Below are 23474 nucleotides of genomic sequence, written 5' to 3' on the forward strand. Positions count from 1 at the left end.
AAAACCGATCACTCCTAATATTATTTCCTTAATTTGTATATTTTAATCTTTGCTTTGATGTGTTACAAAGCAGGAAAAAGGAGAACTGCTCGCAGCACTGAGAGGTAACTGCAGGAGCTGACGTTTTCCCTTTCAATTTTGGCGATACGATTTAAGAAAAACCCGGTAGTAATCCGTTTGTTTTTTTAAAAACTAAACTCCCACACATCCTCACGATTCCCAATTAAAACAGCTATTTACCATTAAGAGCCAAGGGCAAGACCCCAAAGTGTCAAAATTCAGAAGACCACAGGACGGCTCGATTCGTGATTTTACTCACTGGGCTAATTTGCGTCCTAATTGGGGTCTCTTGTGCTGACCTTTGCCCATCCCAAAGAAATGGGAGTCGTAAAAACGATTTGGAGAAGGATTTGAGGGGCTGTTTCGCGAAGAGTTTCGAGAAGAGTTAACAAATCCCTCTTGGTGAGGGTGTCAGGAAAGGGAGATGGCTGGAAGAAAAGAGGGGGGAGACGGCAGCGGCCGATACCGAGTTGCCCTGCGGGGAGAGCGGCTGCAGAGCCAAAGACACCCCGCTGGGGGAAGCAGGGCCTGGAGCAGATTAATCAAGCTCTAATTCAATTTACAACAGCCCATTTATTTTGCCTACTCCAGAGGCATTCAGACGGAGAGCATTTGCATAGTTCTCTATCCTGGACTTTGGCCTGCTGGGATCCTTGTGTTTGAAAAGGGGGCCGTGTGTGAATGTGCCAAGCCGGACTGGCACTGACTGACAGGCGCAATAAGAGGAGGTGGTCAGAGGGCATCCTAGTGGCAAAATACAACCGCCCTTTCACACTGCAAGTCAGCCCTGCCTCGGGTAATCTTCTGCGGTTACACTTGCTGTACACTCGTCAGTCCGCAGGTGGCTGGTTTCCGTTCACGCCGGCAGAGGCAGCGTGTTTCTTGCAGTCCTCCGTCAGAAGGGAAACCGATGCCGGTGGGACTGGACAGAGGGTCTGAGGATGTGGGCGTTCTTGCCTTTTTTTGTACCCCTTGATTGTAGCATATCTGAAGGTGTCAGAATAGATCATGGATAATCTGAAGGTCTCGGAAAAAATGCAGCAACTCTTCCCCCCCCCCGACGCCTCTACAGCTATTTGAGCAAGGACAATGCAAAACAAAGTAATACTCCACTGTACCTCATTTTGCAAATCACTGGTCTCTTCTTCCGTCCAGAGAACTTAACCAAGGGGGGCGTTATCCCAGAATGGATCAGAGAGCCTAGAAATCTGAGTGTTCAAAGTATACAAATGATATATTTTGTATGACACTTTACATAAAGCAGGGGACTCACTTCATCCAACAATGAAGTGCAGCCCCACCTGGGAGACACACAGCAGCCATTCTGCACCAGCAGGCCAGCTGCACAGCAGATCAGGTGGGGAAGTGAGAAGCACCATCAGCACTGGAATTAAGGAGAAACTATAGGGATACCAGACTGCGCATGCCATGCTCTTAAAACGTTTGATCATGCAGTGGTTTATTAGGCATGTCATAACTGTTTATTGTTAATTATCTTTGACCAGCTAGATTCTCCAATTGTTACCAGAGACAGTACCATAGAGTGTAAATATGCTGTTAGTAAGGTATGGAGTATGATTTCAACACGAATAGGATACCTGTTTTCATCAACAGCAGTTTTTTTAATGTGGTTACTACTAATGTTTATATATCTTAATGAAATTACTTTCAGTTTTACTGTCAAATTTACTCAATTACATAGTAATAAGCATAGCAATGTATTACTAATGTAACAATATACTACTACTACTACTACTACTACTACTAATAAATTATAATTTCTTACACTTATATGGCACTTTTCTGGACCCTCCACTCCAAGCACTTCACGGGTAATGGGGAACCCCTCCACCCCCACCAGTGTGCACCCCCACCTGGATGATGCGATGGCAGCCATAGTGCACCAGTACTCTCCACACACACCATCTCTCAGTGGGGAGGAGAACAGAGTGATGAAGCCAGTTCAGAGATGGGGATTATTAGGAGGCCATGACTGGTAAAGGCAAATGTGAAATTTGGCCAGGACACCGGTAACATCCCTACTCTTTTCAAGAAACGCCCTGGGATTTTTAATGACCACAGAGAGTCAGGACCTCAGCTTTATGTTTTATCCGAAGAAGGATGCCTGTTTTTACAGTTTAATGTCCCCGTCACTATACTGGAGTTTTAGGACCCACACACACACACCACAGGGTGAGTGCCCCCTACTCATCTCACTAATACCTCTTCTGTCAGCTTTCCCAGAAAGTCTCCCATCCAGGAACTGGCCAGGCTCACACCTGCTGGGCTTCAGTGGGTTGTCAGTTGTGAATTGCGTGGAAATATATCTACTGGTAAGCTCATTAAGCAGCTTAATGTATACTCATATACTTTATCCAAGGTTTACACGTAAAATTAGAACACTAAAAGGGAAGACTTATATTGTATTATTCATTGGTCTTTGATACAGATATCCTGCATCACACAAATGTTTCTTCTATACCTGATTAGTGAGCCAAAGCCTAAACTATTTTAAGTTCTCCATCTCCTACTGAGGTTTGGAAATCATTAACTAGAAATGGAAAAAGAATCTTGCGTTAAGAAATCCCTTCAGTCCAGTAATGAATCTGTTAAGATTGTCTTCAATGTTATAACCCCAGGAAGAAGAAAGTGAAAACTTATACAGTTTCTCTTCACTAATTCTAAGTAAAGAATGACTGAGCATTTGGATTTATGGATCACTGCTAAATTCTTCCACGTATTTGTTTTAATTTAAATTGTACTTTTACATAGCAAGTCCCTATCTCTAAGAATTTTACAAGGTCATGTTAATGTAGAGCAGAGAACAATGCAGAAGTCACAAACCCATGATCCAATTAAAAAATATTAAGGAGGAGCATCTTCTCCTCCTCCAACCTTGTATGTCTTAACTACAGCATATATCTGAGCAGAAAATCTCAGGCCATCAGGACTGTTTTGTGAAATGATTTCCATGTAAACTTTCATTGTGTGGGCAAGTATGAGCAGTGAGGCGGAAAAGAACTAAATTTGGTTTTCATGCACCAAAGCCCCAGGTTTATATGACCTTGCCAAGAGAAAATTGAAACAAAGTGTCCCTTTGTATTGAGAGTATATCATGTCTGGATCACAACAATGCAGATTGAAAGTGACTCTAAACCCATTTTTAGGCAACTCTAATTGGCACAGTGGTGCAGTGGTTAGCATTGTTGCCCTGCAGTGCTGGGGCCCTCCCTGGGTTAATTCCCAGGGTGCTGTCTGTGTGGAGCTTGTATGTTCTCCCCAGGTGTATGTTCTGCATGGGTTTGCAGTGGGTGCTCTAGTTTTCTCCTACAGTCCAAAGACATGCAAAGACATGGCTTCTGTAAAAATTGGCTCTTGCGTGAGTGTGTGTGTATCTGTGTTTGCGTGTCTTAGCCTGCGATGGACTGGCATCCCACCTAGGGTGTGTCCTGCCTTGCGCCCGTTGCTTGCCAGGTTAGGCTCCAGTTTAGACAATGGATGGACGGATGGGTGATTGGTATGGACACAGACAGACAGAACTGGGAAACCTGATACGCAGTTGAGCTGGTAAACAGGAACATCTTTTATTTTCTCCTGAAAAACAAGGATGACATGAAAATACCAAATTCATCAAATGGAAAACCTAATAAATAACAGGGGGAATCAGGGATTGGGGATGGGTTTATTGATTTAGATTTTTAAAAAAAAGCTTTTGCACAAATGGTGATACAGAAGAACACGGCAAACTGCAAGGGATTTCAACACGACAGCAGCCAGAGTTGCTAGCCGTGCACTTGGAAAATCCATTGCTGAATCTTATTCTAACTCTGCTCGGTTACCTCATTAAACACCAGATAACCAATTAGCTGCTAATCCGACCCTTTTAAACTGTTTTTGGCCCTGAAACCTTTTGAGTTAGTTCTCGTTAGAAATACACATTACTTGAGACCTGGAAGTTAGGAAGCCACTGAAAAGGATTAAAAGGGGTTACTTAAGTACATTAGCAGTGCCATTGAGTATGTACAAGCTCAGCTGTGATGAAAACCTGAAGACACTGTGGTCCCGAGAAAAGGGAATAGGAAACTCTGATCCATTGCACGACTGCAGGATCAGATACACATAAGAGGTTTTCGAAATGCAGACCCTACAGTGGGGGGAAAATCATCACTGTGGTTCTTCCAGTCCACTCTACTAGACACGTTTGCATCTACCGGTTCCTCATTCCTTAATTGATAAAAATCAATATAAAAGTGAAGGTGCTGATTGCACTAAAGTGCTTTTAAATGGAGTGGATTAGAAGAGCCGTATTTTGAGCAGCCCTCCTAACCTACACACTTCTGGATGGAAAGGGCTGACCGTTTCGTTTTGGAAGATATATAGCACAACAGAGCTTTGTACCAGTTTTACGTTTGGTTACTGATTTCCTGGATCCTGATTTCTGTTCAATCAAGGCTCCCCGCTCCTGGTCCCAGTGGCCAGTGTCTGCAGCTTTCACTGCTGTTGGGTTTCCAGTTAGTGAACTGAGTCCGTCATTGAGCTCACAGTTTGATTAATAATTGATTAATTGTGTTGTTTCTTGCTCTTAAACTGCTAATGATTAAGTAGTAGTGCTATATTAAAAGAAACTTTCAATCTGCAGCTTCTGGCAGCTGAAAATAACGAGGAGTATCTAATTAACCAAATTGCTGGTTCAATTAAAGTTTCAATTTAATTGCCAACCTCCTCTGAATTGAAGACCAGAGATACTGGAATCACCAGCACCTGGAAAGAAGCTCTGCATTCAAGTGACTGGTATTTAGAATATCAGCCTAATTGTAACTGATTTTGACATCAAATTACAGAAACTTTAAATATATTTTAAAATGTTTCACAACTTGATTGTTTCAATGAATATTCCATTCATATAATTTAAATGATAGATTTCTATCCCTTATAACAGTAACTGGTTAACAACATGTTGAATGGTGTAAATGAAATTCAATTAAATTAGCATTTGAATTTGGTTAGCTGTTAAATATTCCAGAAAGTAATAATGCCATAAATCTGCTCCTGCTTCTCATGAATGTGAAATTGGTTTGGAATAACAATATGTAATTTTGGTTTTTTGGCTTTTCGGATATTTATGTTGAAACTGGACCTGAACAAATTTGAAAACTAGGGCTGATATTACATGTTCATTCCAGCACAATTTATACGGTTATTCCTAGTGGTAGTTAATGTACTTAAGAATATGCCAGGTCTTGTAAGATGTATGAAACCAGATGGATGTCGTGCATAGTTTTCCAGCATCTTTTTACACAGCATGCTTTTAAAGTAAATATAGAGCAGATTGTGCACTTTAAATTAGCCGAATGCAGTACATTATAAATAAATCAGAAACAAAACCACCTTCTATTTTTTATTTCCTTAATATTTTTGGTTTCATAATAAAGCTGCTTTTCACGTTTCTTTCCTCGGTGTTGGTGTTTCAGTGCGTGCGCTGATCTACATATTCTCGCCGGTCCTCGGTGTTCCTGTTCTGTAAGATTCAGCTACCGTGAGTCACAGGCGCGCATCTGCTCTCTTCTGCGCGCAAAGACAGTCCCGGCGGTTCAGGGAGGTAGAAGAATTGCGACCTTTAAAAAAAAAAAAAAGAAAGTGAGAAAAAAAACCCCGACATCTGCAACAGTCGGGCGCTGCTCTTTCCGTCGTGCGCTCGGCGAATCAAATGTGTGTCGCGTATTGATAAAGCTACCACTGGATGTCGTTATAGGCTCCTTTCGCGTGCTGTGTGTCACTCCTTAAGATGACCACAAGCACAGCAGAAGCCGAACTCGTCCTTCACTTTCCGCACAGACAGTGAGTGTAGCAGACACACACAGAGAGAGAGAGAGGGAAAGCGAGGAAAAGAAAGTGGGGCAGACACTGGGAGAATAGCCTCGGAGCGTCTACAGGTTTTGCATCAGGTTTGCTGGAAACAAACAGGAGAACCCAAACAAAAAAACAACAACAACAACAACAACTAAAGCGTGTAGCATCCCAGCAAGAAAGAAAAAGAGCCCGTTGCGTTTCATAGGCTTCACTTATTACTTTTCTGCCAGGCTGAAGAGTTATTTCGAGGTACACTATCCTATGTGGCAACTTCTTTACCTCGTAAGCAGATTCAATTCATGTGTATTTATTCAATGACATTCTATAGAATCATTACCGTTGCGGCTGTAAATACAGTTTGAAAAGTGTTGCTTTTCGTCAGATCCGATAAAACTCTCTTTCATTAATTAATGCGTTGCTTCAGATAAGATTTAAATTTGATTTTGAAAGCACTTTTTTAAAAAAAAAAAATACAGCGTTTAACAGCGCAATGAAAGGATCCAATGGCTCCTGCTGCGGAGTAATGACACGACTGTATTTTACCTTTCAAATGCTTGGTCGGCTCCCCTTGTAAACTTGACAGGACTTGTCCTCGTTTGTATCATTTTAAAATGTGTTTGCGTGCGCCCGTGTCAAGCGTGTTACTTATTTATTTTTTCTCCCAGGGAACGGCCGTGTGTTTCGCCGCTGGAGACACCGAAGAACGCGGATTACAATGTTAAGGATCTGGGGGGCTTTGGTCGGTTTGCTGGCCGCATCCTTTATGGTGGAGAGCGCGCTCGGGGGCTACGGGATGAGCATGTTCGCGGCGCAGACCTCCCCTCCGGACCCGTGCTATGACGAGAACGGCAACCCCAGGAGGTGCATCCCCGATTTCGTGAACTCCGCTTTCGGCAAGGAGGTGCGGGTGTCGAGCACCTGCGGCAGACCCAGCTCCCGGTACTGCGTGGTCACCGAGAAGGGCGACGAAAGGAACAGGAACTGCCACATCTGCGACGCCACCGACCCGAAGAAGTCTCACCCGCCCGCCTACTTAACCGATCTGAACAACCCTCACAATCTCACCTGCTGGCAGTCGGAGAACTACATCCAGTACCCTCAAAATGTCACCCTGACACTGACCCTGGGCAAGAAATTCGAAGTCACCTACGTGAGCCTTCAGTTCTGCTCGCCGCGGCCCGAGTCCATGGCCATCTACAAGTCCATGGACTACGGCAAGAGCTGGGTGCCCTTTCAGTTCTACTCGACCCAGTGCCGGAAGATGTACAACAAACCCAGCAAGGCCACCATCACCAAGCAGAACGAGCAAGAGGCTATCTGCACGGACTCGCACACCGACATGCACCCTCTCTCGGGGGGGCTCATCGCGTTTAGCACCTTGGACGGCCGCCCCTCGGCTCACGACTTCGACAACTCGCCCGTGCTGCAGGACTGGGTGACGGCCACCGACATCAAGGTGGTCTTCAGCCGCCTGCACACGTTCGGGGACGAGAACGAGGACGACTCCGAGCTGGCCAGGGACTCGTACTTCTACGCGGTCTCGGACCTGCAGGTCGGCGGGCGCTGCAAATGCAACGGCCACGCTTCGAGGTGCGTGAAGGACCGGGACGGAAACCTTGTGTGCGAGTGCAAGCACAACACCGCCGGACCGGAGTGCGACAGATGCAAGCCCTTTCATTACGACAGGCCCTGGCAACGCGCGACGGCCCGGGAGGCGAACGAGTGTGTGGGTAAGCTCAGCGCTTTCCGCGTGTGACACGCCGCGGTCTGTGTGCCCGCTGGTGGCTTCCGAGCCGGTTTTCACCTGCTGGTGTTTCAATGCTCGGCAGCTGCAGTCTTCGCTGTTAAACATCTGCGGTGCTATAAGAGACAGGCTGAGCAAGTGACAGACTTGGCCACATGGTTGTCTCGGCACTTGAACAGCAGAGTCGACTCGAAATGAGCTGTATGGGTAGCCGGAGTCACATAACTTAGTACAACTTGTCACCTCGCTGTGGTCGTTGTGAAAAGAAATGGCCATGCGATAAATGAAAAGATATGTTAATGATTTTCGACCACCTTTTTCTATTGAATACTGTCATGCGTAGCAGCTTCGCTTTTTAATTCAGGAAGGCATTTATTATCAGCTAAAACCAGCAGCTTTAGACCCCGAACGGCAGAGGATTTTCACAGAATCCCGTTAAACTAACGTCTAATTAGCCTACCTTGTGTAGATCGATCAACTGACAATGAAAATGTATTTCCTCTGTATTCTACAAAGCATGGCAGATCCATAGATATGGTCTTGTGAAACATTGCCTGAATTCTATATATATATACTGAAATATTAGAGATGAAAATCTGTTAAAAACGCTTTCTCTGTAATATATATACACACAAACTAAGATATTTGTATGCTTCTCTAAATCTTCATAAAAAAACGAAAGCGACTTTGTCCCTCTTGTTTCTAAAGAACACATAATCGCCGGATATTAACATGTTATTTTTTGACGGGGAATCAAAAGATTATCGCAATCCATAACTTGGCATGTTAAAGCAAGTTTCAGCGAGATTTTTCCGAAAGAATGTGCATTCTGTATTTTGATTGAAATTCCATGTTTTTTTAATTTTTGGTAAGCCTCGGCTAATTAACATAACCAGGGCTCTAATCTAAACTTTGGGTAACCGATCACTCAGTAGAGAAGTAGAAAAAAAGGGGGAATTAACTTTTCATTGGTTTAAGATGTCAAGGAAAGTCGACGGTTGTGAGGATGTGACGAGTTAAGAGTATTTCGCAAGTTTAAAAGGGTTAACTTACTATATAAACCGAGATGAACTGATATTGACACTCTATTTTGGAAGAAAGGTGTGTCTTCATTGGTTGCACGTTCAAGCGATGGTCGTAAATTTTTCATTTTTGTCTGAGAAATGAATTACGACAATACCCATCCATAATCAGAAACCGTTTATCCCAGGTGATGATAGCGGAATCATACGGCTCCCAGCCAGCAAACCCGCCTTCGACTCACCTGGGTATTTAAGACGTCTCGTCTGAGTTCTGGGAGTCTTGGAATACATACCGTTGACCGGATGTTGATCACATGAACAGGAACTGAACAGCTCATTATTTTACACATAGTGCTTTCTTACGACATTTATTTTACGGTTTGTATTAAGGTGAGGATGTCGATACCAAGTTATATTTTTCTGGCCCCGTTCGTTTTTGTTAAAGGGGAGAAACAAACTGCAGAGAAAGGGTCATTTCCACATTAAACAGGAATGCATTGCTCTTAAAATACCTTGCGACCGAAAGTCCCTGACCATAGCTTGATGAGTCAAGAGCTGAACTGTAGATTTTCTTTCCCCCAACGCGCAGACATAATAACGTCTCGTAAACACAGTGCTACCATAAATACTTGATTTCCAGTCACATTTTTACTACAGCGTACTTGTTCGTTATTAAAAATGACAGGATAATGATATTAGCCTTTCGCAAATTCCGTTTCTAGGTTTATTGTAGAAATCCATACTTAATGATGAACACTAGTATTGAGCTAGCAGTAACATTATTCCAACGGCCAAAACGCGTGCTCATACAATTAATTAACTGGCTAATCAATACATCTATGATTTCAGAAGTGAAGTTCTGAATAAGCTTTTTTTTTCCAGCAGCGGGACATTGAAAAATTATTTCATTTACAGTACAGGACTGAAGTGAAGCGCACATGTGCTCTAAAGCTATTTTGAAAACTGAAGTATGATTTTCTGAAGGAAAGGCAGCCGAAAGTGTTCGATGCGAAGTCTGAATGCACATGATTGAAGTGCATTAACAGTTCAGGCTGTGATTTTCACGGCGAAATCTTAACCAGCTGGAAACAGGAGTCAGTGGTGTGTTGCAATTTCACACCGTACTGCTGCAATGCGCTAACCGCCAGGCTACACGAACCCTATAAACTATGCTCTCTCCCTGCAGAACAAAAAAAAAATCAAAGTACCGGTAATTTTTATTATGTAATACTACAATCTGTTTCATAATGCTACATACAACCTTACATTTTAAGAGAATGTGTGATAATCGAGGAAAGTATATGGTTTTGTTATAGAAGCGTGTTTACCTGATTGTCATGTGGATGTGCATTTCTAATAGATCTGTTTTAGCCTTTGCTTATTTTGACACTGCTGTCTTGTTTCTTTTTTTTTAACTATACAGCAATTAAAGCGTAAATCACATAAAACTGTTTAAAAATTATGTATCAGCTCCATGCTGGAATCCATCAGTCTGTCCTCAAAAACCACACAAGAATGCAGTTTCAACTTTCAGTAATTAAAAAGCCACTTACCATTGTTTCACTTAATGCACAGTAAAAACAACAGCTCTACCGAGACAGCTGCTTTTAATGTAAAATATCCAGTTTAGAATGCAACCATGACATCAGTTTTAATCCAGGAAAGAATGGGAAAATTCGTCAGTTATTCCAAGCAATAACTTAGATTTAAAAAAAAACCGTCTCACTTAATAAGGCGTTTTATTGTTCAGAAAAGGGGACTGTGCGAACTCATGTAGGGCGTTTGAAGTGAACGCGACTGTCGTCTCAGTGGTGGTGATTTGTACGAAAGCCGGCGAGTTTCTCTGTTTGACTACTGGCTGAGCTTGTTCAGGGCCGATATGGTTCTCCACACCAACTTCAGAAAGAGCTGTTACACGACAAAGCCAGATGTCTAATCACTTACAGCGTGGAAGTGTTTTTTTCCCCCGCTTTTTCCACGGCACTGATTTTACACTTCACCACCGCAGTGAAGGGGACTGCAAACCCCGCAAAATGACGACTTTTTTAAATAAGCATTTGTTATCATGTTTTTTTCATAGATTTTAATCCACACATGAGTTTAATGATGCAGGGGGGAGGGGTCTGACAAAGATAATAAGATTTTATTAAATAATCACACGGTAAGAAGAGCAGCATCACACCTAAGCAACGACGATCGCATTTAAGGGTTAATGAGCTCCGGGTATTAGATACGTCAAATACTGAAAAGCCCCACGTGTAGGCTTAACTCAAGAAAACGCGGCTAATGGCATTTGTACTTACTGCCGCCTACGTGTTTTAAGGAGTGCTTGGATGCGTACTTAAAGATGATCTGGAGCGTTTGCGACTCACACCGCATTAGAAATCAAATAAGCAAGTGCTGAGTTAGTGACTTCAGAGTGTGCATCTCCACCACCTGCTCGGGAGCGCTCCCTTTTCTTGGTCGCTCTGCTATGGCTGAAACAGAGATGGTTGAGCCCGCTGTGGTCCCGACCGCACCGACAGCGCCGCACCGACAGCTGTTGCTTAACTATCACCAGGCACTGTCAAAATGATGCATTGCTCTACAAAGGATAACAGAATCATGAATATTTTTTATTCCCCTTGCCTCACTATTAGGGGGCAACATACTGTAGTGGGGGTAAGTCTCTGGAGTCCTGACTAGCAGGCTGTGGGTTCGAGTCCCTGCTGCAGATACCGCTGTTATACCTGAGTGAAGTACTGTTCCCCAGTTATTCCAGCCTACCCAGCTGTAGGGATAGGCTCCGTGATGGACTGGGGGGAGTCTTGTGCTCTCCTTTGGCTTAACACCACAGAAACCAGGATCGTCTCTGACCCCCTGAGCCTCTGTGGCTTGAATATTGGACTAACCTTTTCCTTTCGCAGTCACCCACCTTGCAGATTTTGGTGGCTAGCTTTTGTTAATCTATGAGTCTTGCACAGAGTCTTCACAAAAAGTCAGAGGTTGAGCTGTTCTAACTGTCTGAACTAAGAGTTCCCATCTCTGGGGGTGTGCACACTTACTGGTATGTGATCCACATGAGCCCTCAAAAACCTGAACCTTTAACCAGTCTAAGTATAGGATTAATCTGGACTCTTTGTCTCTTTGCTTTTTGACTATTGCATTTTTTCAGAAACTTAAAACAACCTTTGAACAGAAGCAAAATGTGCAAAGTGTCTATTCAAGCAACCTGTTAGTTAGTTTAAGGATTCATGTCAGTGAAGAGCTCAGCTGTAGTTCAAAGGTCTGCAGTCAAAGGTCTGGCAAGCCCTGTTCTGATCTGTGGAATCTGATTGATAAGAAGAAAAACAGTGTAATTCTACTTATTTTACATGTTAATGTGTTTCAGTGCAGAAGTAGAATGTAAATAAGGCCTGTGCTGTCTCAGTGTATCCTGTTGGTCTGGGGTCAGTTGGCAAGCCTATGGGCAAACACATGCTACAGTATGTTCTTGAAACAGGTAGGGTATATATCATTATTGACAAAAGGTAAAAAGTGCCTAACGTGTGTGAATCACAAAAAATGGACGCCTGGCTTACAGGTGTCTCCTCAAATGTTAAAATGGTTGGATGAGATTCTCAAATCCATTAGCTCCTAAAAAACAAGGGAAGTAGACGGACCAAACGCCATGCTGTCGTTAACAACCTTTTAGAGTTTTAGGTTCTTAACAATAAGGGATGCTTGATATAACAGACTAATGTGCTATTTAGCTTTATTCCTACTGCTCTGAGACAGTAAGCTAAACATAGTAAATAATAATAGACAAACGGTTGCCTAAATCATTAAAGCTGGGTGAACATCTCAGTACAAGTTCAATTTTTAATTCTAAAAACTTTGTCAATAAATAAATAGAAGCGAATGAATGAGCGCTTCCCACCCATCACAGGCGCGACTAAAAGCGCAGGTAATTATTGGAGACGGACGGATACAGGCGGCCGGGAATGCGGTTTCCAGAACGAATATCTTCTGTCCGACAGCGCGATTGCACAGCTTGGGACGGGGGAACAGTGCGCCAGCAGGTCAGAGAGACACAGCCCAGAGGGGTGGCGGGGCGTGTTTGTCTTTCACTGGAGCAGGTGCTTTATCGGGATAGGGAGTGAGAGAGCGGCGGTTCTATCTCGGCTTTCGTCTCAGGGAGTAAAGCGAGGAACCCGGGCCAAGCAAACAGCACGAAAAAGTTAAGACTTAACACCAATCTCAAATTATCAAAAAATGAAAACGCACTGGTACACAAAGCAAGGTCAGGTTTGATCTCTGCGCTGTCCTCCTCCCGCGCGTTTACATGTTTTCGTGCCTTGCAGCTGCGTGGACTGAGAGAGGACACAGTCCGACAGGCGCAATCATCACACACCGAGAGTCTGACGAGCAGGGGGCATTTCTGTACGTTTGCTCATCTTCTCGCGGAGATAAAGGTCTGCGATCTGCATGTCACTGTTAGGAGAACTCGTGAAGATCTGATTAGAGTGACTACCCTCCGAGCACTTTGAGACAGAACGGGAAAACTGAACTAAATGAGCGTGTTAATTGAGCGCTAAGCCTTTGCTCAATGGGTATTGCTGTTTAATTACTGCGTGGTGCCTGACAGTACTCCTCCGTGTGTAGAAATAAATACTACTGAATGTGAAAAAGAAAAGAAAATGCGTCTTAAGTCATTTTTGTTTTCCATTTTACTTAATGTATTGCGGTTATCTAGTTTAAAAAGATGCGATTTGTCTTGATTCAAGTATACTCCTAATTTGCACTGGCTACCAATCTGAAGTGTCCATTTATAAAAGGAATATAGCTGTTAACGTATTATTCAGAAGGATGTGCAATGTAAAATAACAGTATGAAGATAACGTTAACAACAGTTTTAAATACGTATGGCTGTAAAAGACGGCCCAATAGAACGAAAAAATATTCTAGATTCTGGAATTTAGATTCTTAATTAAAACAGTCGTGTAAGACTACAGTATTGCAAGTCCCTGCACAGTAATTAAGCCATAACATCAATTAAATAAAGGGTCAGCACCCCCTTTATGTGGTTACGTTTTAAATTTAGATTAAACACAAAAAGATACCAACTAAGACGCGACCTAGTGAAAAATCCCATGTTTTGCAAATCTTTAGCCTGAAAGGGACAAATGAGCTAAAAATCAAACGGGTGGGCATGAGGGACCAGGTCTTCTCTCATGTCGCAAGCTGAGACGCAAATAATACGATCCATGCAGGATAAATGCTGGGCTTGAGCATTTCCGAACATCTGTGCTGTCACAATTATCTTTTGCCGTTTTCATTGATGGCAGTCATTTCTGAGGACTGGAACTGCTGTATCCAGAAACAATAGGATAAAATGTTAAATACACGGATAACCACACTAGATAAAATAAAAGCACAATAAATCGGGCTATTCTGATTCTACAGTGCTGACATCATCCCCTAAGAGTTGTTATTAAGGAATTGCAGAAACATGAATCTATTCAAAATCCCTATCTCAATATTTGCTTTTCTCTAAGAAAATATAAGATAGATTCTTTAAGGATTTCCTCGGGTGACGGGAGACGTGAAGGGATCTTCGAGTTATTTTCACAATCCAAAAATATCCTGTATCGTTTGACAGTCATTCGGGGCACTTTTCTGACTTTAAAGCGGTGTTTACATGATTTTAAATAAAAACCTTATTTTAAAAGCAAGTTTACATAAAAGTGTTTCGCGTTCAAAACATTTCAATGAAAAAAAAAATACACCTGTACTAAAATGTTTACTGGTTAGTTAATTCCCCAGAAACAAAATATGAGTAATATGATAGTACTGTATATAGAATTACGATAATACAATTAATATGATAAAAAGTCAGCATAATGTTTCAGATGTTCTGTGCAGTTGCAATGCCCACCACACATCTATCTGAATATACATTTCAAAACCAGTAACATTGAAAAAACATACGAGTATTCTTCTTCATGGCTGCTTGATGTTAAACAGAAACAGGGATATAAATATTCCTAACTTTTATGAGTTTCAGAAAACATTTTACAATGAAAATTCGCATGTTAATGTTTCTCAGTGTGGGTCTCTATCATTATTCATCATGTGCTGAGATCACCTTAATATGATATGATGTTTTAATAAGTTCTGAGATGCAGTTCTGCTCTAAGGGCTAGTCTTGGGCTGTAAAAAACGTTTATTGGATTATAAAACAATGTTACATCTTAAAGTAAAGCTTTTATGAATTTCTCTTTAATCTTTAAATTGTTAAGAGCTGTTTTGGTTTTCCAGAATAAAAAGCCCTGATCTATAATGGCACTGGATGTCCCTCTAAAACATTTAGAAGTTCAAAAAACCTATCTAGAATTATATTGGACTCTCTTAAATAAATTATCTTGTTTATGTTGGTTCTAGAAAAAATGAACATTGCTATATATACAACCTGCACACACAAGCACAGTTAGGATTGATCTGAATTATACAAAGTGGCAAAAATACATGTACATGTGATACAGTAGACACAATGGAAAACAGAATATTTAAACATCATGGAATGTATCAAAAATCTCTTTAAATACACCTTTTCAGAGAAGTTACAATACACATTTGTAAACTTAGTGGATATCTATTGCTATTGGGCACACTGTCTGTTACCCACAAACACGTTTTTGAATGTGTTTCTTTGGAGACCTCTATGAGCTGGGACGCCTCTGGCATATCATGATCACTGACTTATTTCTGGGTCTTCATGCACACAGCTGCCAGTCTTTCAAAGCTGTTCGAGATGATACATGCCATGAGCCTGCTGGCAATTTTTCTCAATGTGCCTGCTGTGCCCCCACACTGTAAGAAGGTGATATACCTGTCCCATCAGCCTCTGAGACTTAAACACTCCCCATACAGCGGAGGAGGAGAAGGAAGAAGAGGAAAAGGAGCAGGAAAAGAAGTTTGGACACCAATTTTATTTGCAGCACAAGAACGAACACTTCGTGGTATCCCTGACACATTATTTTAGGCCACCAGAATGTGTTTTCATTGTTAACAAAAGGCCGTCACTCATTGCATCCATCATGCTGTCAGCATCTCTGCCTTCTGCAACACATTCTTTTCTTGCTTTGTGAGCAATGTCATCAGACCAGGAATCGAAAACGAGGTGGGGGGGGGGGGGTTTGCTTTGCTAAGGCAAACACAGGATTTCAAACAGAGGAATAAAAGGCAGCCTGACACTTCACTGTGAAGGCAGGCACTGTTGGGACAGCTTGTTTGACTGTAACCAGAGGTCCCAAACCCCGCACTGAGATTTGACTGGAATAGGGGATGTGGCAGTGGCCTGTGACCTTGTTCTAATTCCTTTTCGACATTTTCCCCGAGGGAGGCTAAGTGGTGGCATGAAAGAAAACATGAATTTCTCCTCTTTGACACCACAGCAATCGGCCCTAAGTTGGACAACAGCTTCAAAGAGAAAAGGGCAAGTGTCCTGAGTTAGGTTAATGAGAGGCCAGTGGTTTGAGTTCCTGCATTTTCCCTGTGAGGAATTCTGTTCTGGTATTCACTGGCGGAGGGAAGAATATTGGCAAGTGTTATAACGCGGCCACAGCAACAATGTTTGTGTGGAACAATGTCAAAATGTCAATCAGCAATGTGGAAGAAAATTTAAAACCAAGAATGAAAGGCACTTCTTAACCCAGACAGTTGTGGGAGTTTGGAAGGAACTACCCAACCGTGTTGTTGAAGCCGATACCCTGGCTTCTTCAAGAAATGGCTGGATGTGATTCTTGGATCAATACACTACTAGCTACCAGACAGCCTTTTTCTTGCTTGGAGCAGAGCAACCTCTAACACAGAAGCATCTCAGTACATTGCTCTCTAATCTTACTGTGATTTCTTACAGTGTACAGAGATGTTTGTACATTTTGAGAAAACATCATTTCGATTTAGGATTGTAAAGAAAAGCAACGGAATACCTGTGGCACAGGTCCACCCAGAGACGAATGTGAGGAGGACATTGCTGTCTCATAACTGCAGTTTGAGAGGTCACAGAGATATCTGAAGTCTGGACTGCTATCATAGTATTAGGTAGTATTACAGTTTAAATGTAGAATCTTAAAGACAGTGCAAGACCTAATTGTCTTTACTGTGGTATACTTATGTACAGTAGCGCAGTGAATGACCTTATACCATACAAGCATTTTGCAAAGCCAAACAAAGGTTTTTCCAAGGAAACCTGCAGTATTCGTTCACTGAGAAAGAAAGGGGATTAAATGAGAATTTGGGGATTTGGAAACCCATTAATCTTCTTTTCTGTCGACTTGCCTGTGGGTTACAGTAGTGAGGGGAGATTCGAGCAAGGCATTCCAAATCTGCAGTGAAAAGGAATAATTTCTCCCAAGACATTTTAAAACTTCTTTCCCAGTCTAACAGGAATTTTTAAATTCAGCCCAGCTGCCTAGAGTACTACCAGTGAATGCTCTAGATATGACCTCTTTTTAAAATTGTGTTTCCAGAAGAAGTCAGGAGAAGGAATTGGGGGAGTTACGAGAGATGGGGGTGGATGGTGGGCAGAAGAATAGCTTCTTTGCCAAGTAGGTTTTGGTCAAGTTGAAATGGAAGTCACAATCAATTTCACGTGCAATTTCTTATTCACTCATGTTCCCCCAACACACTTTTGTAGCCAGTGGCTGTTCTGAGGGATGAAAACCAAGCAGAGAACAAGTAAACTGTCAGTAACTCTGGAGAGCTACTTAAGAAGTCTTTTTCTGTCGCTTTATGGGGTAGTCCTTGGAATCATATAAAAACTGGGTGATTAGAGATAAGGCCTATCTGTGCCTGGACACTCAAGCATTCTTGTACAATCAGCAGGCCACAAGCATTAGCCAACTTTGGCCATTTCTTTAGAATGATTTTTCTTTTTTAATTGGAAATATTCATTGAATAAATACTGGTTTACAAAGAGCATGCAGTATAGTAAATGTATACATTCTTTGAAAAATTGCACTTGGTAAAAATACAAAACAAACAAACAAAACAAAACGGTGTATTTACAAATGTAATCTTGAGAGATTTCACTTTGGCGTTTCCTTAATGCAGTTCATTACTACTAGAAGTCATCCTCTAGAAGAGCACTTTGGTGATTAGGGGCCGAGATTAAAAGTAGCTGTATCCTATTAGGACACAGAGTTGAAGTACTTATATAGTATTGATCTGGAAGCAGAAATGAAAGTTGCTGATGCAGCCATGGCAAGTTCAAGCAATGAAGATGTACCACAGGTCTGTTATATCAGGAAAGACTGGTTTGAGACATTTTTCCAAAACCTGTCCTGTGAATAAATAAAACCTTAACATTGAGATAGGAACCTGGGAGATGACAAGTGAAGGGGCTTGCACCAAAAAGGCCTCCATTGCTCTGCATTGTAAAATCGGAGTCTCTGAGAATCGTGTCTTAGAACCGTTGAAATGGTTTGTAGCAAAACTGCAGTGTTAATGCTGTGTCGGCAAAATGAAAGCTTGGGCTCCCTTTTTATGGGGAGAACATATTTCACAGCTTGCGAAACCAAATGCCATGTACGTTATTAGGCCTGAATTAGGTCAGAATGATTTACATTCCATAAAAACCAACAACGGGAGGGTTTGAAATGACAAGCCAAATGTTGGAACTGCCTGATTCCACCCAATTTGCTGAGAGTTGGAGCTTTCGCTGTGAGGTCTGTGGCAGAGGAGTGTTTTCCATAACAACAGGCTCTCTGGCTTTGAGCTTCCTTTCTAATAAAGTGCAGGGTTTTCTTTCTGTAAGTCGGGGGTTTCCTGAAGGTGTTTGGTCCACCTGAGCACTCAAATCGTTGAACCTGTAATACAGTCACAACAGGTTTAGGTTGAGCTCTTTAAGCGTTTTAACAGTTCCTAAACATGTAGCAGGCTGCCTTTTAATTACTTCATTTATTAAATTGGTTATATCTCCAGCCTTTTGAGTAGAAAAACTGAGATTCTGAGATTGCAAAGATTCTAACCAAGAACATTGCAGGTTCAGTTAAGGATTCATTCCTCCTTCCTGAGAGCTGGTGTGTGGGGAGCGTACTGGCGCATGGTGGCTGCCATCGCACCATCCAGGTGGGGCTGCACACTGGTGCTGGTGGAGGGGACTCCCCATTGCCTGTAAAGCTCTTTGAGTGGAGTGTCCAGAAAAGTGCTGTATAATTGTTAGGAATTATCATTAATTATTATTGTTTAAGAGCTGGGTGGGGCTGAAAACCAGCTGGTGGGGTCCCCAGGACCAGGTGACAGTTGACTGTGGTGGTGCATTAGCAACTTTTAAGAAAATGATAGTGGTTTTTCCTTGATTATACCAATACCTTCTACTGTTGTTTTAAAATCATACAACTCAATCCAGAAACACCAATCCTAAAGAACTACACCATCCAGATAGTTTGAACAGACTCAATGACTTTGTGTAGTCAAATTAAATGTGCAGTTGGATCAAGTCACTTGTTTTAGGCACAATTTCTTAACCTTAACCGACAGTGGGAATTCACTTGTTTAGGTAAAACACAAAGGTACTTATATGGCAAGCTCATCGGAAATCTAGGTATTAAAGCACGTAACCTGATGAAACATATTTTAAAAATATAAAAGAGAAGCTTCAGTCAAATTAATAAAACACAAACATGCCCTATCAACACATTGTAATTATTTTTTATAACCACCCCTCATTTGCAGCCACTGTAGTAAACGGCTATTTTTAAAAAAATAAATAAATCTTTTGGCGATTTCTGCAAAATGTCTCCAGGGAACTTTACAAAACAAAGGTAAGAGCCTAAAAGTTATTGTCCATCTCTTCTGAATAAAAAAAATAATCAATCATGCTTGAATTAAAACAAAATATTATCCTGAATAGATTTGAAAGGATTTTGCTGTTTTGCCACTGCTTCAGTTGAAACGAAACAATTCCTCTTTGGTATTTCCCAAAGAAAATTTCTTCTCACTGTTGTTTTAAGTTTAAAATATAAGGATATTTTACTGTATATATTAAATATATCTTGCCAGTCAGAGTTAGGAGCATGCAGGCATGGAACAGTCTCCTGGGAATCGTGGTATAACAAGAATTAATAGTCAGAACCCTAATGTACGTACATATACATTTTAAAAACATGAATAACACGAACGCTACTCAGCACCTATATTAGGAAATGGGCCAGTTAAAACTGTTACAGCACAGACAAACTCTGTGGCTGCTCTTGCATTTCCACAATAATTTCCTTTGCTTGTTTTGTATTTGGAAAATAATGTAGCACTGTGAAACGAATGAGGCCTGGTTCTGTATTAAGGGCTGTGACCTGTAGCCTTTATACAGAAGCTCATAAAATTGGTCTTTTGTCTTCGAAGTCAGGTGTACGTCATCTGAAAAATGTGAGCAGGAACTGACTGACACCAATATCTCCCTCTCCATGAACACCGAGCAGCTAGCTCACACAGGAAAGAGCAGTGCTCGTCCAAAAGCATGAGACTCTGCTCACTCCCTAGAATTCTCATCGGCCTATGGAAATTGTCTTGTAAACACTGCTGAAATTTCTGACAACTTTTGAACAGCATAGCAGATAAAGGTGCTTATTTTTCTTCAAGACATACAGTACCATTTCAACAGCCAGCTGAAACAAAACACTGTTTTAATTAATTTCATTTAAAGTAATGAAAATGTAAAAGAACAGACATTTCTAAAACCTTATCCTGAGCTTAGATAAAAATCAAGTTTTAACAACTGAAAACGCATCTCAATTACTCCCCTTTGTATTATGAGCTATAATTTTAACTGCTACACTTGCAAACATTCATAAAGGCCTTCGTGTGATCTAACATAAAATTGCAGATTTTTCTGTCTGAAAGAAATTAAAAAGTTCACAATGTCCTTTTTGCTCTCTGTAAATTTTTTGTTTGGTCTATATCACTGTATACTTTCAAAACTAAACCATTCCAAGTCAGGCTTTGAATTAAATCCACTCCTCTTCTGAAGTAACCCCTCTCTGCTGGAGCCTAACTGATAACTGTAAAACTCAAATGACTGAAACCACAAGATTTTTGAGACGGCACAGATCTCCTGCTTCAATTTGCCCTGACAAACGTGCCATAGGACAGCTCAGAAGATTCTGTTCAGAGCTATTTGATTTCCAGAAGGGTGCCCAGACCGATTATATTTGTTCCTGCAGAAAACTCAAAACAAAAGCTGCCAAGCTCCGCCAGATTAGAGCTGCAGACCATCTGTATCTTGTTTAACCATAAACACAGTCCATGTGATTTGGGAGAGGAATGTGTTGAAATATGAAGTCACCCTTTTTGTATAGATTCTGTAGCCATCAGTGAGAGATGCCAGGACTTGTATGCAGTCCTTTAATTGTTGGTGTTTTAATATGTTTTCCATTATCAGTTAAACAAAAACCTCCTTTACACTTCTTTTAAATAGGTGACCGAAAAGGGTATTCAGGGTAACTCTTTATTTTAAATGACTCCTTTTTAAGGGTTTAGACTTTTGCAATAGAGGGTTCATAAATAAGTTATAAGGCATTGATAAAAAAATACACATTGGTTATTAACATGTAGCAGATGGGGGATCTTTAATGCAAATATTGCATTTTGTGGAAATTACTGCAAAATATTACTACATTCCAGCACCCTGCTTGTAATGCTTTATAAAAATAAAATGTATTTATGTTGAATTCAAGTGTTACTGTGCCCTGATAGTTTAGTGCATCAGCTTATTGCTGGTACTCTACAGGCTCAGAGAAATAAAAGACTAAGCTAGGTTATTCTGGGGGATATTTTCTTGTTCTGCCTGTTCTTCTAAAATAATATAGATTGTAAAAGACATCAAGGAAGGGTTGAAAGAAACTGCTGGACATCAGGCTCCACTGGGGTCACTTTAATAGGGACTGTAAGCCAAGCTGCAGCTGGTGTCTGTAAGTGTGAAGCAAGCTGGTAACCAGGTGAACTAGCGCTAACTTAGACTATAGGGTTCTCCAGTCGAGGTCTCAGGGAAACTGCATTTCTGACTGTCCTTTCCAGCAGTTCTTTTAGCAAACAGCATTAAAGCAGGTCCACCTGTAAACAGTAACATTCATCTAGACACTGTTCAAAATGTCTTCAAAAATCTGAAGCCACAGAAGGTAGGTTCCAAGCCAGAGACAGTAGTGGGACTTTGTCTCTCCTCAACTCAACTTCCTGTGTTGTGCTGACAGTACAGAGAAAGTTTTATTTATTTGCTTTTTGCTTTAAAAGGCGTCTCTCTGGCTGTAAAGGTAATACATTCTCAAGCAAAAAGCGCATGGACATAAACATGTTCACAGAGCAAACCGCAGTGCGTGGTGTTAGAACGCAGCAGAAAACGCTAGCTACGTAAAACACATAAACAAAGTCATCCATCCCTGTCATAGTTATACTGAGAGAGCAGCACAGATTTTAGGAAACACAAGAATGTAAGCAAACAGACACAGCGGAAGGAAACATTTGAGTGGATATTTTTAATGGGTATCATGTGGCTTTGAACAGGCTCTTCCCTCTGATTCTATCACAAGGACAGGGCGAGAGATGCGTTGCGGACTGGTATGTTGTTCTGGAGCAGCTGAAAGGAGTTGGGACAGATCCTGGGCAGGACACTCCTGCTGTACAGTATGTGTGAGCGAGGTGCTTCACTCAGCATGCTGCTTCTAAATGTCCCAATACTCTGCAGGCTGGCTTCGGAAAAGATGTCAATCTTTGATTGCCTCATTTGGTTGAGTAAAGATCTATTAGTAGAGTGTCTCAAAAGTAAAACCTTTATTCAGGCTGGTATCAGTAACCCTTTAAAAACACATAGTCATTGAATTCAGGGTTAGAGGTTTTGCTCAGATCTGGTAGAAAAAAAGGTAAAGAATTTGTTTTCTGGTCTTGCAGATCACACTCGGGTGGAATCTAGTTCATCCCTTGCTCTTATTAAATGTGTTTTTTCTATTCTTTTGCTTTTGGCAAGTCATAATTCAAGACAGTACTTTACAATTCAAGTCCTCTACCAAACTGCATTCGATTTCTGGAACAAAGACCTCTGACCTTGTTTTGAAATGTGGCTTGAAGACATGCTCACAAAGCCACACATTTAGCAGGGAAACCCTGGTTTTACTTTGTTTCAATGTTTTCTTCTTTTCTTCCAAATGTGCTGCAGACACTTGGTGTGGATACAAGTTTGTTCGTTATTGGTTTTTCATGTATCCCTCTGCTATCCTCGTGAGCTATGATAAAAGCTGCTCATTGTATAACAAATGCATTCTTTGAAAATCTGGTCATCTACGCTTAACAACAGGAATCTTCCTTTTTTATTTGGACGATATATTTATCAGGTCTTGAATGCAAGTTACTTGCTCCCATTTATAGGGCTTGGGTATTTTACTGTAACAGTTTGGGCAAAGTTCCAAAGTTAAGCACAATGTGCAACAAGCACTGCAGCAAATTTTAACCTTAGAGTTATAATCTAACAATAATTACATCTTCCCATGTCCATTATAAGAACTGTTACAAATAGGTGGACAACATTTGGCCCTTTATAGGCCTTAAGCAGTTAGTAGCTAACTGATGTCAATGTGTCGTCTGTTGAAAGGAGACACATTAACTGTTTCAACAACATAGCTGGTTATGTTGTTCTATATTCCCACAACTTCATGGTAAAGAATTGCCTCCTGTCCTCAGATGTGAAAAGTACTGCTCCATCGTTTCCACTAGTGACCTGTGGTCCGTTTCACTGTTTCTTCTGAAGAAGGCGGGGGTGACTTTGTCTGTGTCTGTGAGGATTTTGAATA

The 23474-nt window shown here is 41.4% G+C and overlaps 1 protein-coding gene across 1 annotated transcript in view; it reads left to right on the forward strand.

The window, feature by feature from the left end:
- Positions 1 to 6095: 6095 nt before the first annotated feature.
- Positions 6096 to 23474, forward strand: part of ntn1a (netrin 1a) — a 76523-nt gene continuing 59144 nt past the window's right edge. The window contains exons 1-2 of the mRNA XM_088928267.1: positions 6096 to 6159; positions 6576 to 7640. Of these exons, the coding sequence (XP_088784393.1) occupies positions 6626 to 7640 (1015 nt within the window). The 5' untranslated portion in view covers positions 6096 to 6159; positions 6576 to 6625. The remainder of the gene's footprint in view (positions 6160 to 6575; positions 7641 to 23474) is intronic.

Source organism: Atractosteus spatula, chromosome 11 (assembly GCF_055471065.1).
Source record: "Atractosteus spatula isolate fAtrSpa1 chromosome 11, fAtrSpa1.hap1, whole genome shotgun sequence".
Taxonomy (NCBI): Eukaryota; Metazoa; Chordata; class Actinopteri; order Semionotiformes; family Lepisosteidae; genus Atractosteus; species Atractosteus spatula.